Genomic DNA, 15,533 nt, shown 5'->3' on the forward strand with positions numbered 1-15,533 from the left:
GGGGGGGGGGGACACAACAGGGGGACCCCGCCTCTGTTTTGGGGTGTGGGGGTGTCCCCCCACTCCATTTTGGGGTGCTGGAGGGGACATTTTGGGGTGCTGGGAGTGTCCCCCCCTCTATTTTGGGGTGCTGGGGGGGGCATTTTGGGGTGCTGGCAGTGTCCCCCCTCTCCATTTTGGGGTGCTGGGGAGGGGTGTCCCCCCCTCCATTTTGGGGTGCTGGGGGGTGTGTCCCCCTCCATTTTGGGGTGGGGGGAGCACAGAAACGAGGCAGGGGGGGCGACTCTGCCCATGGTTTAATGCACAGACACTCAAAGCACACACCGACAACAACACGACGGGGGGGGGCCCCCCGGTTTTTTTTTGGGGGGGGGCACCCCCCGACACGCGTGGGGTGTCCCCCACGCCCCCCCCTTTGCCTTCCCCCCCCCCTTTGCACCAGGAACAACAGAAACCCACCACATGGAGCAGCTCAGCGCGGGGAGGGGGGGGTCCTTCCCCACTGCCCCCCCCATTAAAATAAATACCCCCCCAGGCTGGGGGAGGGGGAGAAGGGGGTGCCCCCCCCCCCATTTTCACATCATGCAACGTGACCCCCCCCTTCCCCCTTCCCCCCCTACCCCTCCCCTCCCCCCAGCTCCGTTATGGCTTTCGGCAGGATTTGGGCGCACGGGGGGGGGGGGGGGCGGGCTGGGGGGGGGTTATTGGGGGTGGGGGGAGTTTTGGGGTGCGGGGGGGGGTCCAGCCACCCCCGCCCCCCCCCCTCCCTAAGTCAGGGTGATGTAGGCTGACGCCTTCTCCTTCAGCTGCCGGAGACAGAGGTGACAACTCCAGCTGCCTGCGGGGACACGACGAGGGGGGGGTGAGTTGGGGACCCCCCCAAATCCCTAACACCCCCCCCCACCCTTATAGCCCCCCCCCCCCAAAAACCTCACCTTCGGGGGGCTCTGCCATGGGGGGGCTCAGGCAATACATGTGGTACCCCCGGTCGCAGTCATCGCAGAAGAGCAACTGGTCCTGGGGGGGGGGGGGTGTGTCAATGATTTTTGGGGTGCGGGGAGGGGTTTAGGGGGTCGGGGGGTTTGGGGGGGTTTAGGGGGGGTCCGTACGTCGTTCTCGGAGGTGCCGCAGAGGCTGCAGGACTTGCACTCGATGCATTGCCAGCGGTAGGTGCGCACGGCCGCCGTCATGTTGACGGTGAACTGCAGGCAGGAGGGGTGGCCTGGGGGGGGGGGACAGGGTGGGGGGGGGTCAGAGGGGGCGGGGGGGGCCCCCAACTGCCCCCCACCCTCCCCCGCGCGCTGCAGGCACACGGGCAGTGTGCACGAACACGTGTGAGTGTGCACGAATGCATGTGAGCGTGTACGAGCGCATGTGAGCGTGTACGAACGCGTGTGAGCGTGCACAAGTGCCTGTGAGCGTGCACGAGCGCTTGTGATTGTGCACGAGGGACTGCGAGTGTGCACGAGCACGTGTGAGCGTGCACGGATGCCTGTGAGCGTGCACGAGTGCATGTGAGCATGCACAAGTGCCTGTGAGCATGCACGAGCGCCTGTGAGCATGCACAAGCACCTGTGGGTGTGCACAAGCGCGTGTGAGCGCACAAGCGTGTGTGAGCATGCACAAGTGCATGTGAACGCGTGTTTGTGAGCGCGCACGAGCATGTGAGCACGCCTGCGCGCATGTCAGCGTGCCCGAGCGTGCTTCTTGAGCATGCATGACTGCATGTGAGCGTGCACAAGTACACGTAAGCGTGCCCGAGCGTGTTTGTGAGCGCGCACAAGTGTGTGTGAGCGTGTGTCAGTGCACATGAGCACGCCTGAGCGCATGTAAGCGTGCCTGAGCATGTTTTTTGAGCATGCACGAGTCCACGAGTGTGCAGAAGTGCATGTAAGCGTGCGTGTGTGCCCAAGCGTGTTTGTGAGCGTGCACGAGCATGTGTGAGCGCATGTAAGCGTGCTTGAGCGTGCTTTTTGAGCATGCATGACTGCATGTGAGCGTGCACAAGTACACGTGAGCGTGTTTGCGAGCGCGTGGCAGCGCACGTGAGCACGCGTGTGTAAGCGTGCCCGGGCGTGTTTTCTGAGCGCGCGGGCGCGGCGCGGGTACCTGCGCGTCCGCAGTCGGCGCAGGAGATGAGCTCCTCGGGGCAGCCGGTTTTCTTCGCGCCGCCTAGACAGAAATCACAGTAACCGTTTGGGGCCACCGGCCCCTCGGGGGCTGCGCGAGCTGAAAGGCAGCAGAGAGACCCCCGTCAGCGCGGGCGGGCAGGGGGCAGGCAGGGGGGCAGGCAGGGGGGCGGGCAGGGGGGCAGAGGGGCAGGCAAGGCAGGAGGGCAGGTAGGGGGTCGGGCAGGGGGCAGGCAGTGGGGCAGAGGGGCAGGCAAGGCAGGAGGGCAGGCAGGGCAGACAGGAGGGCAGGCAGGGCGCAGGCAGGGCGCAGGCAAGGCTCAGGCAGGTAGGCAGGGGCAGGCAGGGCAGGAGGGCAGGGCAGGCAGGGCAGGGGGTCAGGCAGGGGGTCGGGCAGGGGGCAGGCAGAGGGGTGGGCAGGGCAGGCAAGGCAGGCAGGGGGGGCAGGCAGGGCAGGGGGTCGGGCAGGGGGCAGGCAGGGGGGCAGGCAGGGCAGGCAGGGAGCAGGCAGGGCGGGGGGGCAGGCAGGGTAGAACAGGCAGGGGGTAGGCAGGACGGCAGGCAAGGCAGGCAGGGGGGCAGGCAGGGGGGACACCCACCACCCCCTGCACAGCCAGCCCCCGCCCCCAATTTCTAGCCCCCCCCGGGCTGCAAAGGGCCCCCGAGATTGCCCCATCCCCCCATGGCTGCACCCCAAATTGGGACACCCCCCCCACTGCTGAGACAACATCCCCCCCAGCCCCACATTGAGGGGGGCTGGCAGCAATGAGGGGGGTTGGGGGGGGCATTTTGGGGGTGCTTTGCTCCCCAGAGCCTGGCAGCAATGGGGGGTGGGTTGGGGGGGGCTGGGGGGGGTTGCTCGGGGGGGGGTGGGGAGGGGCAGGGGGAGGGGCATTACCTGTGTTCCTGCGCTGGTTTTCGGGGACCCAGTTCAACTCTTTGTAAAACTCTGGGGTGGGGGGGGAAAGGAAGAAAAAAGGATGAGGCCCCCCCCTCCCCCCACACACGTCCCCCCCCCTCCCCACCTCCCCCAGGGCATCCGGGGTGCCCCCACCCACCCCCCCCGCCGCACCCATCGCTCTTTGTGTGCGATGCTGCGCAGCACACAGTTGTCATGGAAACCGGCTGGTGATGGGGAGCCAGCGGGGGGGGGCTGTGTGCTGAGCCCCCCACTACGATATCCCCCCCCCAGCACCCCCGAGATGGGGCAGGGACCCACCCCAGCACCCCTGAGACCACCAAATGGGGGTCAAGACCCCCAGGACCCCCACAGATGGGGCAGGGACACCCCCCCCAGCACCCCTGGGACCCCCAGATGGGCGTCAAGACCCCCAGGAGGGGGATGGGATCCCCCTGGGACCCCCAGGATGGGGATGGGATCCTGGGGACCCCCAGGACGGGGATGGGACACCCCCCCCCGGGACCCTTGGGATGGGGATGGGACCCTCCAGGACAGGACTGGGGCCCCCCGGGATGGGGCTGGGACCCCCCAGGACCGCTGGGATGGGGCTGGGACCCCTCGAGACCCCTGGGATGGGGCTGGGACCCTCCAGGACAGGACTGGGACCCCCTGGGATGGGGATGGGACCCCCTGAGACCCCTGGGATGGGGCTGGGACCCTCCAGGACAGGACTGGGACCCCCTGGGATGGGGATGGGACCCCCCGAGACCCCTGGGATGGGGATGGGACCCCCCGGCATGAGGCAAGGACCCCCCAGGACAGGGCTGGCACCCCCAGGAGGGGGATAGGACCCTCCTGGACCCCCAGGACGGGGATGGAACCCACGGGGATGGGGCTGAGACCTCCCTGGGACCCCTGGGACAGGACTGGGACCCCCCGAGACCCCTGGGACAGGACTGGGACCCCCTGGGACAGGGCTGGGACCCTCCAGGACAGGACTGGGACCCCCTGGGATGGGGATGGGACCCCCCGAGACCCCTGGGATGGGGAAGGGACCCTCGAGGACAGGACGGGGACCCCCTGGAATGGGGATGGGACCGCCTGGGATGGGGATGGGGCCCCCTGGGATGGGGACGGGACCCCCCTGGGATGAGGCAAGGACCCCCCAGGACAGGGCTGGCACCCCCAGGAGAGGGGGGGGGAGAGAGGGGGGGTTGGGACCCCCCCCCCGGACCCCCCCCCACCCCGCTCACGCTTGTGGTGGTTTCTGCGAGGGAGGGGCAGGCGCTCGCCGTGGTCCTCCCCCTCCTCCTCGGCCAAGTGCGTGTGGGTGTAATGGTAGCTCAGCCCCGGGCGGTTCTTGTAGCGCTTCCCACAGACTAAATTGGGGGGGGGGGGACACGGGGGGGGGTCAGACCCCCCCCCAATATGTGTGTGTCCCCCCCCCCGGCCATGTCCCACTCACTGTCACACACGTAGGGCTTGTCCCGGTCCTCCAGCGCGGTGGCATCCTGCCTCTTCCGCATGGCCCCGATGCCGTAAGCCTGGGGGGGGGGGGACAGGACGTGGGGGGGGGGTCAGGGCCATGGGGACACCCCCCCCCGGGGGGACACTGCGGGGTCTGTCCCCTGTGAGTCCCCTCCCCGCGTCCCCACCTTGCCCTTGGCTTTGTTTTTGCGGCGGGGGGTGTCGTCCTCCAGCTCGTCCCCCTCCGGCTCGTGGGGGAATTCGCCCGGCGGAGGCTTCTGCGAGAGGTCGGGTCAGGGACGGACAGACGGACGGACGGGGGGGGGGGACAGACAGGGGGACCCCCCCTCTCCCTTGGGGGTCAGGGACAGCCGGAGGCTGGGGACGGACGGATGGGGGGGGGACAGACAGGGGGACCCCCCCTCTCCCTTGGGGGTCAGGGACAGCCGGAGGCTGGGGACGGACGGACGGGGTGGGGACAGATGGGGTGGGTGGCCTGGGTGGACGGACAGACAGATGGATGGATGGATGTGGGGGGGACAGCCAGATGCTGGAGACAGACAGACAGACAGACAGGGGTAGGACAGACGGGGGGGGTGGGTGGCCTGGATGGACAGACGGACAGATGGACGGACAGGGGGACAGAGAGGGGGGACCCCCCCCTTGCAGTTCAGGGCCAGCCGGAGGCTGGGGACAGACAGACGGACGGGGGGAGGACAGATGGGACGGGCGGGTGGATGGACAGACGGATGGACAGGGGGACAGAGAGGGGGGACCCTCCCCATGGGTCAGGGCCAGCTGGAGGCTGGGGACAGACAGATGGACAGACAGGGTGAGGGGGTGGCCTGGATGGATGGACGGACAGAAGAACAGACGGATGGATGGAGGGACGGACAGAGGGACAGCAGGAATGGCCAGGCCAGAGGGAGAGATGCTCGGACAGACGGACGGATGGACGGACGGCCAGCCAGGGCCGGCCGGAGGCTGGAGACACGGACGGAGCGATGGACAGACGGACGGACGGGGTGGGGGGGGGGGGGGCTGGACAGATGGGGTGGGGGGCTGGACGGCCGGACAGATGGGGTGGGGGGCTGGACGGCCGGACAGACGGACGCACCGGGCACTCCAGCACCGCTTCCTCCTCCTTCAGCTCCACCTTCTTGTCCCCGGGCTCGGCGCAGAGCAGCGCCTCCAGCACCGGCCCCTCGGGGAGCCCCCCCTCCTTCTTCAGGGGCGCCTCGCAGTCTGGGGGGGTGCACGGGTGGGGGGGTCAGGGGGGTGGGGGGGTCGGGGACCCCCCACCCCGTCCCGCCGCGCTCACAGGGCCGCAGCCGCGGGTCCTCCAGGATGTTCAGCCGCCGTTTCTTGCGCCAGCAGCGAGCCGGGTAGGTGTAGATCTGCCCCGGGGCCAGGCCTGGGGGAGCCCCCGCGTCGCCTGGGGGACCCCCGCGGGCCCCCCCACCCCGCCTGACCCCGACCCCGACCCCGGACCCCCCCCAGGCCCCACCAGGCCCTAAGCCCGACCCTGGATCCCGCAGGGACCCCCCGCCCCGCCTGACCCTGACCCCAGATCCCCCCCAGGCCCCGGCCCTGACCCCGGACCCCCCAGGGACCCCCCACCCCGCCTAACCCTGACCCTGGACCCCCTACGGACCCCCCACCCCACCAGGCCCTGACCCTGACCCCGGACCCCCCAGGGACTCCCCACCCCGCCTGACCCTGACCCTGGACCCCCTACGGACCCCCCACCCCACCAGGCCCTGACCCTGACCCCGGACCCCCCAGGGGCCCCCCCACCCTGCCTGACCCCGACCCCGGACACCCCATGACCCCCTCCACCCCGCCTGACCCTGACCGCGACCCCGGACCCCCCAGGGACCCCCCACCCTGCCTGACCCTGACCCCGGACCCCGCCTAGGCCCCTCCAGGCCCTGACCCCAACCCTGGACCCCCCCCGAACCCCCCACCCTGCCAGGCCCTGACCCTGACCCCGGACCCCCCAGGGGCCCCCCCACCCCGCCTGACCCTGACACCGGACCCCCCCCGAACCCCCCACCCCGCCAGGCCCTGGCCCTGACCCCAACCCTGAGCCTGACCCCAGCCCCTGAACCCCCAATACCAGACCCCCAGCCCCTCACCCCCACCCAGACCCCCACCCAGCCCCTGACCCCCACCCAGACACCTGACCCTGGACCCCCACCCAGCCCCTGACCCCCACCCAGACCCAGACCCCTGACCCTGGACCCCCACCCAGACCCAAACCCCAGCCCCTGACCCCCACCCAGACCCCAGCCCCAGCACTGGGACGTCCCCGGGGTGCTCAGGGATGCAGCGGGTGCAGGGGGTGGTGGCAACGGGTGCAAGGGGCCAGGGTGGGTGCAGGGGGCCACGATGGGAGCGGGGGACGGTGGCCATGGGTGCAAGGGGCCATGGTGGGTGCAGGGGGCCATGGCGGGGTGCAGGGGGTGGTGGCCACGGGCGCAGGGGGCCACGGTGGGCGCAGGGGACAGTGGCTGTGGGTGCAAGGGGCCATGGCGGGGTGCAGGGTTTGGTAGCCACAGGTGCAGGGGATGGTGGCCATGGGTGCAGGGGGCCATGGCGGGGTGCAGGGGCTGGTGGCCACGGGCACAGGGGGCCACGATGGATACAGGGGACAGTGGCTGTGGGTGCAGGGGTTGATAGCCACGGGTGCAGGAGATGGTGGCCACGGGTGCAGGGGGCCACGACGGATACAGGGGACAGTGGCTGTGGGTGCAGGGGTTGGTAGCCACGGGTGCAGGGGATGGTGGCCACGGGCGCAGGGGGCCACGATGGATACAGGGGACAGTGGCTGTGGGTGCAGGGGGCCATGGCGGGGTGCAGGGCTTGGTAGCCACGGGTGCAGGGGACAGTAGCCACGGGCGCAGGGGGCCACGATGGATACAGGGGACAGTGGCTGTGGGCGCAGGGGGCCATCGCAGGGTGCAGGAGATGGTGGCCATGGGTGCAGGGGGCCATCGCAGGGTGCAGGAGATGGTGGCCATGGGTGCAGGGAGCCATGGCGGGGTGCAGGGGTTGGTAGCCACGGGTGCGGGGGACGGTGGCCACGGGCGCAGGGGGCCACGATGGATACAGGGGACAGTGGCTGTGGGCGCAGGGGGCCATCGCAGGGTGCAGGAGATGGTGGCCATGGGTGCAGGGGGCCATGGCGGGGTGCAGGGGTTGGTAGCCACGGGTGCAGGGGACAGTAGCCACAGGTGCAGGGAGATGCCCGGCGTGCCGGTGGGTGGGGGGTGGGTGGGTGGGGGTCTCACCGGGTCCGCGGTGGGTCTTCTCCATCCAGATGTAGCAGTTGTTCTGGGCGACGCCGGTCTGGGAGTCGAGGAAGGGCAGGCGCATGCTGCGCTCGGCGCAGAGCCGCGCGTTGTAGCTGCGGCAGTGCTCCAGCGCCTCGCGGTAGAACTCCTCCCCGAGGCTGCGGGGCGCGGCGTCAGGGCGGGGACCCCCACCCCAAAAACCAGCCCCCACCCCCGCAGCATCGCGGTCGGCGCCCCCGCCTTGCACCCCAAAACCACCCGCAGCGTCACAGGCCATCACCCCCACCTTGTGCCCCAAAACCACCCGCAGCGTCATGGACCCCCCCTTTGCACCCCAAAACCCCGCAGACCATCATGGCCCATCAACCCCACCTTGCACCCCTAAACCACCTGCAGCATCACAGCCCATCACCCCCACCTTGCACCCCTAAACCACCTGCAGCATCACAGCCCATCACCCCCACCTTGCACCCCTAAACCACCTGCAGCATCACAGCCCATCACCCCCACTTTGCACCCCTAAACCACCTGCAGCATCACAGCCCATCACCCCCACTTTGCACCCCAAAACCCCGCATACCATCACGGTCCATCACCCCCACCTTGCACCCCAAAACCACCCAGACCATCACAGCCCATCACGCCCACCTTGCACCCCAAAACCACCTGCAGCATCACAGGCCATCACCCCCACTTTGCACCCCAAAATCACCCACAGCATCACAGGCCATCACCCCCACCTTGCACCCCAAAATCACCCAGACCATCACGGCCCATCACCCCCACTTTGCACCCCAAAATCACTCAGACCATCACGGCCCATCACCCCCTCTTTGCACCCCAAAATCACCCGCAGCATCACAGCCTGTCACCCCAACTTTGCACCTCAAAATCCCCCAGATCATCACGGCCCGTCACCTCCACTTTGCACCCCAAAATTACCCACAGCATCACAGCCCGTCACCCCTGTCTTGCACCCCAAAATCACCTGGAGCATCACAATCCGTCTCCCCCACCTTGCACCCCAAAATCACCCACAGCATCACGGCCTGTCACCCCCACCTTGCACCCCAAAATCTGCTGGAGCATCACGATCCATCACCCCCACCTTGCACCCCAAAATCACCCAGAGATCATGGCCCGTCACCCCCCCCTTGCACCCCAAAAGCACCCGCAGCATCACAGCCTGTCACCCCCCCTTGCACCCCAAAACCCCCCGTTATGGCCATGGGGGTGTCCCCACTGTCCCCCCCCCGCCCCCGTGGGCCCCCCCATCTCCCCCAGTGCCCCCCAGCACGGATGCTCCCCACCCCCCCGGGGGGGACCCCGACATCCGGGACCCCCCGGGGCCGCTCCCGGGGCGCGTGCACGAGCTGCCGGTGCCAGCGGGGGGCGCCGGGTCCCCGGTCCCCTCCCGGGGCAGGGGGGGGGGGGAGTCGGTGGGACGGAGCAGGGGGGCGGGGTTCGGCCCGGCCGCCCCGGTCCCTCCCCGCCCGCAGCACCGGACGGACAGTGGGGTCGGGGGCGGCCACCGGGACCGGGACTGGGACCCTCCCCGCCGGTACCGGCGGCTCCATCCCCGGTGGGTTCATCCCTACCGGAGCCAGGAGCTCCATCCCCGGTGGGTCCATCCCCGCCGGTACCGGAGGCTCCATTCCGGGGGACTCCATCCCCGCCGGTACCGGGGGCTCCATTCCGGGGGACTCCATCCCCGCCGGTACCGGGGGGACCCTCTCGGTGGGTCCCTCCCCGCTGGTACCGAGGGCTCCGTTACCGGCGGCTCCATCCCTACCGGAGCCGGCGGCTCCATCCCCGCCGTTACCGGCGGCTCCATCCCCGGCGGGTCCCTCCCCGCCGTTACCGGCGGCTCCATCCCCGCCGGAGCTGGAGGCTCCATCCCTGGCGGGTCCCTCCCCGCCGTTACCGGCGGCTCCATCCCCGCCGGAGCTGGAGGCTCCATCCCCGGCGGGTCCCTCCCCGCCGATACCGGAGGCTCCATCCCCGCCGGAGCCGGGGGCTCCATTCCCGCCGGCTGCATCCCCGCCGTTACCGGAGGCTCCATCCCCGGTGGTTCCATCCCCGCCGGTACCGGGGACTCCATCTCCACCGGAGCCGGGGGTCCCTCCCGGCGGGTCCCTCCCCGCCGGTATCGGAGGCTCCATCCGCGGTGGGTCCCTCCCCGCCGGTACCGGGGGTTCCCCGGGCGGGGGGACGGGGGGGGTCCCTCCCGGTGGGTCCCTCCCCGCCGGTACCGGGAGCTCCCCGGGCGGGGGGCGGGCGGCACTCACCATTTGAGGGGCTTGTGCAGCGCCGTGGCCATTTTGCGCCGCCGGGGCCGCTCCGCCGCTCGGGCACGGGGAGGGGGCGGCGGGGTTCAGCCCCGGTTTTCCTCCGCTCCCCCCCCCTCCCCAAAATCCCCCCCCCCCCGGGTCCGGCTCCGGATCGCTCCCGGGACCCCCCACCGCCGGGGAGGGTCCCGGTGCCCCCCCCCCTCCCCTCCCCGCCCGGTCCCGGTGCCCCCCGGTCCCCGCCGGTACCGGGCGGGCGGGGAGGGCCGGGGGGGGGGGGGGACTGCGGGAGGGACTACATCTCCCGGCATGCCACGCCACGCCCCCCCGCCGGCCCCTATTGGGCGGGGGAGCTGTCAGTCACGGCGGGGGGCGGGGCCTTACCGGCTGCACCACCCACCCCCCCATTGCAACGGCCCGGGTGGGAGGGGGCGTGACCCCCTCCGGGCCCACCCGTGACCCCCCCCCCCCACGGCTGAACCGCCTTGGGGGGCCGCAAGAGCCCACCCGGGATGTGGGGACACGCGGGGGGGGTGTGGGGCAGTGACCCCCGCTGTGCCACCTGGACACGCGGGACACGGGGACGCGCGGGGGGGGGGGGGGCCGGACCGGGACACCCCCTGTGCCACCGTGACCCGAGTAACGGGGACACGCGGGACACGGCGACACGCGGGGGGGGGGTGGGGGGAAGGCGGGACCGTGAACGCCCGTCCTCGCCCCACGCACACGCGTGTGCACACGCCTGCACCGGCAGCTCTCGCACGCGCACACCCCGCCTCGTGGGACGCGCGGACACGCTGGGGACCCCCGGGGACCCCCCCCCCGGTCCCCCTGCACCGGTGCCCGGTCCCCCCCGTGCCCGGTGCCCCCACCGGTGCCCGGTCGCTCCCTCCCCGGTGCCCCCGGTGTCCCCCTGCCCGGTGCCCGGTCCCCTCCGTGCCCGTGCAGGTGCCAGTGCCCGTGCCCGGTCCCTTCCCTCCCGGGTGCCCCCGGTGCTGGTGCCCGGTCCCCTCACCCGGTGCCGGTCCCCCCACCCAGCGCCCGGTCCCCCCGTACCGGTGCCCGGTGCCCCCCTCCCCATTTCCCCCCGTGCAGGTGCCTGTGCCGGTGCCCGGTCCCCCCGCCCGGTGCTGGTCCCCCCCCCGATCCCCCCGCCCGGTTCCGGTGCCGATTCCCCCCACCCAGTGCCCGGTCCCCCCTGTGCCGGTGCCGGTGCCCCCCTGCCCGGTCCCCCGTGCAGGTGCCAGTGCCGGTGCCCGGTCCCCCTCCCCTGTGCCGGTGCCCGGTCCCTCCCCCGCCCGGTGCCCGGTGCCGGTGCCCGGAGCCCCCCTCCCCATTCCCCCCGTGCAGGTGCCGGTGCCCGGTCCCCCCCAGCCCGGTGCCAGTGCCGATCCCCCGCCCCGGTCCCCCGGTCGGGTGCCGGTCCCCCCCGCCCGGTGCCGGTGCACTCACGCTCTCCGCGGGCCGTGCAGGGCCGTGGCCATGCCCCCCCCCCCGCCGCCGCCGCCGGGGCCGTGCCGCGCCCCGGCGCCTCATTCATCCTCCGGGGCCGGGGGGGGGGGATACCGGGGGGGGGGGGGGGGGCGGCCCCATCCCGCCCCCGCGCCCCGGCAGCCTGGGAAATGTAGTCCTGGGGCCGCGACCCCCCCGCCGGGCGGGACCCTGGATCGCCCCGAGACCCCCCCCGAGCCCCCCAGAGAACCCCTGTAGCCCCCCCCCGGTCGCCCCCCGGTGCCCCGACAGACCCCTACGGAGGGCCCCCCCCCAGGCCAGGACCCCCCCCAGCGACCCCCAGACCCCGGCAGACCCACCCGGAGACCCTTCCAGACCTCCCTGGCCCCCCCCAGCCCTGAACCCCCCCCAGACCCCCATAGACCCCCCCAGACCTCCCCAGAACCCCCAAAACCTCCATAGACCCCCCCCAGATCCATCAAGTCCCTCACAGACCCCCCCAAGACCCCCATAGATCCCCAAGACCCCCCCAGGCCTCCCCTAGGCCCCCCCAGATCCCCATAGACCCCCCCCAGACCACCCCTAGGTCCCCCCCAGACCCCCCTAGGTCCCCCCAGACCCCTCCCAGACCCCCCCTAGCCCCCCCAGACCCCCCCAGACTCCCATAGACCACCACCTAGGCTCCCCCATACCCCCCCCAAGACCCCCAGACCTCCCCCTAGGACCCCCCATATCCCCATAGACCCCCCCCCAGACCCCCCCATATCCCCCAGGCCTCCAGAGACCCCCCCCAGACCCCCCCAGACCCCTATAGACCCCCCCTAAGCCCCCCCCATATCCCCACAGACCCCCCCAGACTCCCATAGACCCCCCCCAGACCCCTCCTATGCCCCCCCAGATTCCCATAGACCCCCATAGGCCCCCCCCAGGACCCCCACATAACCCCCAAGACCCCCCCCCAGACCCCCATAGGTCCCCAAGACCCCCCCCGGCCTCCCCCTAGCCCCCCCCCATATCCCCCTAGACACCCCCAGACCCCTATAGACCCCCCCGACCCCCCCTAGGCCCCCCCATATCCCCCTAGACCCCTCCATATCCCCCTAGACCTCCCCAGACCCTCTAGGCCCCTCCAGACCCCCCCAGACCCCCCCAGGTACGTTGGGGGGGACACACAGACAGTGGGGAAACTGAGGCAGGGCGGGGGGGGGGTCCCCCCTCCCGCGGCAGCGGCCCCTTTAAGAGGCGGCCGGGTTCCCGCCGGTTGCCATGGCAACGGCCGGTGCTCCAGTTCCTTATGCAAGAGAAGGCGAGAACTCCGTCGAGATATATATAGAGATCTATAGGGTTTATCGCTATAGGGGCGCCGGCCCCGCCCCTCCCCCGCCCCGCGGGACAAAACGCGGGGGGGGAAACACAGGAAATGAGGGTGAAAAATTAAAAAAAAAAAACAAAAAAAACCCAAGAAAACCTCCTCCCTCGCACGAGGGTCCCGGCGTGGGGCGGGGGCTCGCAGGCCTCGCACGAGGGCCTTGCACGAGGGCTCCACACGCCTCGCACGAGGGCCTGGCACGAGGGCTCCGTATGCCTCACACAAGGGTCTTGCACGAGGGCCCCATACGCCTCCATATGCCTTGCACGAGGGTCTTGCACGAGGGCTTGGCACACCTCGCACAACCAGCCTGGCATGCCTTGCACGAGGGCTCCATATGCCTTGCACGAGGGCCTTGCACGAGGGCTCCACACGCCTCGCACGAGGGCCTGGCACGCCTTGCACGAGGGCCTCGCACGAGGGCCCCATACACCTCGCACAAGGGCTCCATACGCCTCGCACGAGGGTCTTGCACGAGGGCTTGGCACACCTCGCACAACAGCCTGGCATGCCTTGCACGAGGGCCTGGCACGAGGGCTCCACACGCCTTGCACGAGGGCCCCATACGCCTCGCACAAGGGCTCCATATGCCTTGCACAAGGGCCTTGCACGAGGGCTCCACACGCCTCGCACGAGGGCCTCACACGAGGGCCTCGCACACCTTGCACAAGGGCCCCATACGCCTCGCACGAGGGCCTTGCGGGGGGGGGGGGGGCTGCACGGCCGGGGCCCCCCCCGGCAGTGAGGGGCTGCCCCCCCCTCCCGGGGGGGGGTTCTCATAGACATTCTATTAAATTAGAGAAAAATACAAAAATCTGCTTGTTTTAAGTTAAAAATAAAAAAAACCCCACCCATATGAGAATTTGGGGGGGCCCCCGACCCCCCCCGGGGGGGGCCCGACCCTCCCCCCCCCCCCAGCCCTGGGGAGGGGGGTCCCAATGGGCAGCAAAGGGCCCCCCCCCATCCCCCTCCCCATCCGTAGCCCCCCAAGGGGGGGGGAGGGCACTGGGCACCCCTCCCAGCCTCACCTGGGGGGCACCAGGGACCCCCAAACTCGAGGGGGGGGATCAGGACCCCGCCCCAGCCTCACCGGGGACCCCCAAACTTGGGGGGGGATCAGGACCCCCCCCAGCCTCACTGGGGACCCCCAAGCTTGGGGCGGGGGGATCGGGACCCGCCCCCACAGCCTCGCAGAGGGGTACTGGGACCCCCCCCGGTCCTGCAGCTGGGAGCACTGGGGACCCCCAAACTCAGATGGGACCCCCCCAAACCCATCCAGGAAAGGGGGGGCCCCCTCCCACCTCACAGCTCGATCTCAAAGGTTTTCTGGAGGTCCCCAGCGAAGGGGTTGGGGGCCGGGGGGGGGGGCTTGGCCCCCAAAGCCGCCCATTGCACCTCAAAAGGGTCCGGGAGAGTTTCGGGGGGGCCGGGGGGATGGGGGGGACCCAGCGGGGGGGGGACAGGGGGGTTAGTTTTGGGGGGGGGGAAGGGGGGGTGCGGCGGCGCAGAAGATATTGGCCACCATTTGGGAGGGGGTGATGCCCACCACGGGGACGGCGGGGGGGTAGAGCCCCCCCGGAATAGGGGGGGGTAGGAAAAGCCCGGGGGGGGGCCCCTCGTAGCTCAAAGAGGGGGGGTTTGGGGGGGCGGGGGGCACGTTATGGCCCCCCACTTGTTGCTGTGCCATGGCGGCCTTGGAGACCTCCTCCAGCCAGCGCTCGGCCTCCGAGGGGGTGCGGCGATGGCGGGGGGGCCCCGGGGCCCCCCCCTCCGCCCAGGACGCTGGGCCTGCGGGGAGGAAGAGGAGGGATGAAGGGGGGGGGGGGGGGAAGGGGGATGGGGGTGCCCCCCTCCCCCTGGACAAGCAGGGACCCAACATGGTGGGGGGTGAAGGGGGGGATGGGGGTGCCCCCCTCCCCCCGGACTAGCGGGGACCCCAACATGGCGGGGGGGGGCTGCACCCAGTGCGGGGGGATGCAGGAGTCCCCCCAGCAAGCCGGGACCCCAATATATGGGGGGGTGGGGAGATGCGGGACCCCCCCCATACAAACAGGGACCCCAACATTGGGGGGGAGGGGCATGGTAATTGGGGGGGGGGGCTGCACTCAATTAGAAGGGGATGGGGGGATGCGGGGCCCCCCTCTATACAAACAGGGACCCCAACATGGGGCGGGGTGTCATTGGGGGGGCTGCACCCAGTATGGGGGGTGTGGGGGGATGTGGGAGCCCCCCCACACAAGCAGGGATGGGGGGGGGGGACGACATGGGTGGCCCCAAGCATCGGGGGGGGGGGGATAGGGCGGGGGGACAGCCAGGCGGGGGGGTGGGGGGGTACCTTCGAGGCCCCCCTCGGCAGGGGGGGTGGGGGTACCGTTGGGGTCCCTGGCGGCGGCGGTGGCGGCGGGGGGGGGGCAGACGAAGGAGCCGTCGATCTGACCGCAGAGATCGCCGATGCCATCGCTCGCCCCGGGGGGGCTCGACTCCGCCTCCGCCACTGCAAAAAGACCCCGAGTCACCCCCCTCCCCCCCTAAAACCACGAAGGGGGAGCCCCCCCCCCCGCCCCCCCCCAAGCCCCTCACCGGGGTCTCGGGCCTGGCGCTGGAGGGTGGAGGGCAGCTCGTTCAGGCGCA

At 71.2% G+C, this 15,533-nt stretch overlaps 1 protein-coding gene across 4 annotated transcripts; it reads right to left on the reverse strand.

The window, feature by feature from the left end:
- Positions 1–273: 273 nt before the first annotated feature.
- DPF1 (double PHD fingers 1) lies at positions 274–11,600 on the reverse strand. 4 transcript variants are annotated; one of them, XM_075134366.1, is made up of 12 exons: positions 11,534–11,600; positions 7,791–7,951; positions 5,819–5,911; positions 5,615–5,742; positions 4,686–4,775; positions 4,496–4,574; positions 4,284–4,409; positions 3,028–3,078; positions 2,110–2,172; positions 1,110–1,222; positions 936–1,017; positions 274–838 (listed from the first exon to the last, which is right to left on the reverse strand). In XM_075134366.1, exons 1-12 carry the CDS (start codon positions 11,563–11,565, stop codon positions 768–770), a joined length of 1,089 nt encoding a protein of 362 aa, XP_074990467.1. In that variant the 5' UTR covers positions 11,566–11,600; the 3' UTR covers positions 274–767. The 4 variants fall into 4 exon arrangements, with proteins under 4 accessions (XP_074990467.1, XP_074990465.1, XP_074990466.1 ...); XM_075134364.1 differs by having other exon boundaries at positions 2,110–2,229; positions 11,534–11,565; XM_075134365.1 differs by lacking the exon at positions 11,534–11,600 and adding an exon at positions 10,082–10,142.
- Between the last annotated feature and the right edge of the window lie 3,933 nt (positions 11,601–15,533).

Source organism: Calonectris borealis, chromosome 32 (assembly GCF_964195595.1).
Source record: "Calonectris borealis chromosome 32, bCalBor7.hap1.2, whole genome shotgun sequence".
Classification (NCBI taxonomy): Eukaryota; Metazoa; Chordata; class Aves; order Procellariiformes; family Procellariidae; genus Calonectris; species Calonectris borealis.

What these genes read in the sequence shown, in the direction of transcription:
- DPF1 (XM_075134364.1), bottom strand. Translation starts at nt 11,565, where the DNA reads ATGGCCACGGCCCTGCACGGCCCGCGGAGAGC. An exon ending in GGACCCGCGGCTGCGGCCCT is followed by an intron (nt 5,743 to 5,818) that starts GTGAGCGCGGCG and finishes GCACCCCCCCAG; the next exon opens with ACTGCGAGGCGCCCCTGAAG. An exon ending in AAGCGGTGCTGGAGTGCCCG is followed by an intron (nt 4,776 to 5,614) that starts GTGCGTCCGTCT and finishes GACCTCTCGCAG; the next exon opens with AAGCCTCCGCCGGGCGAATT.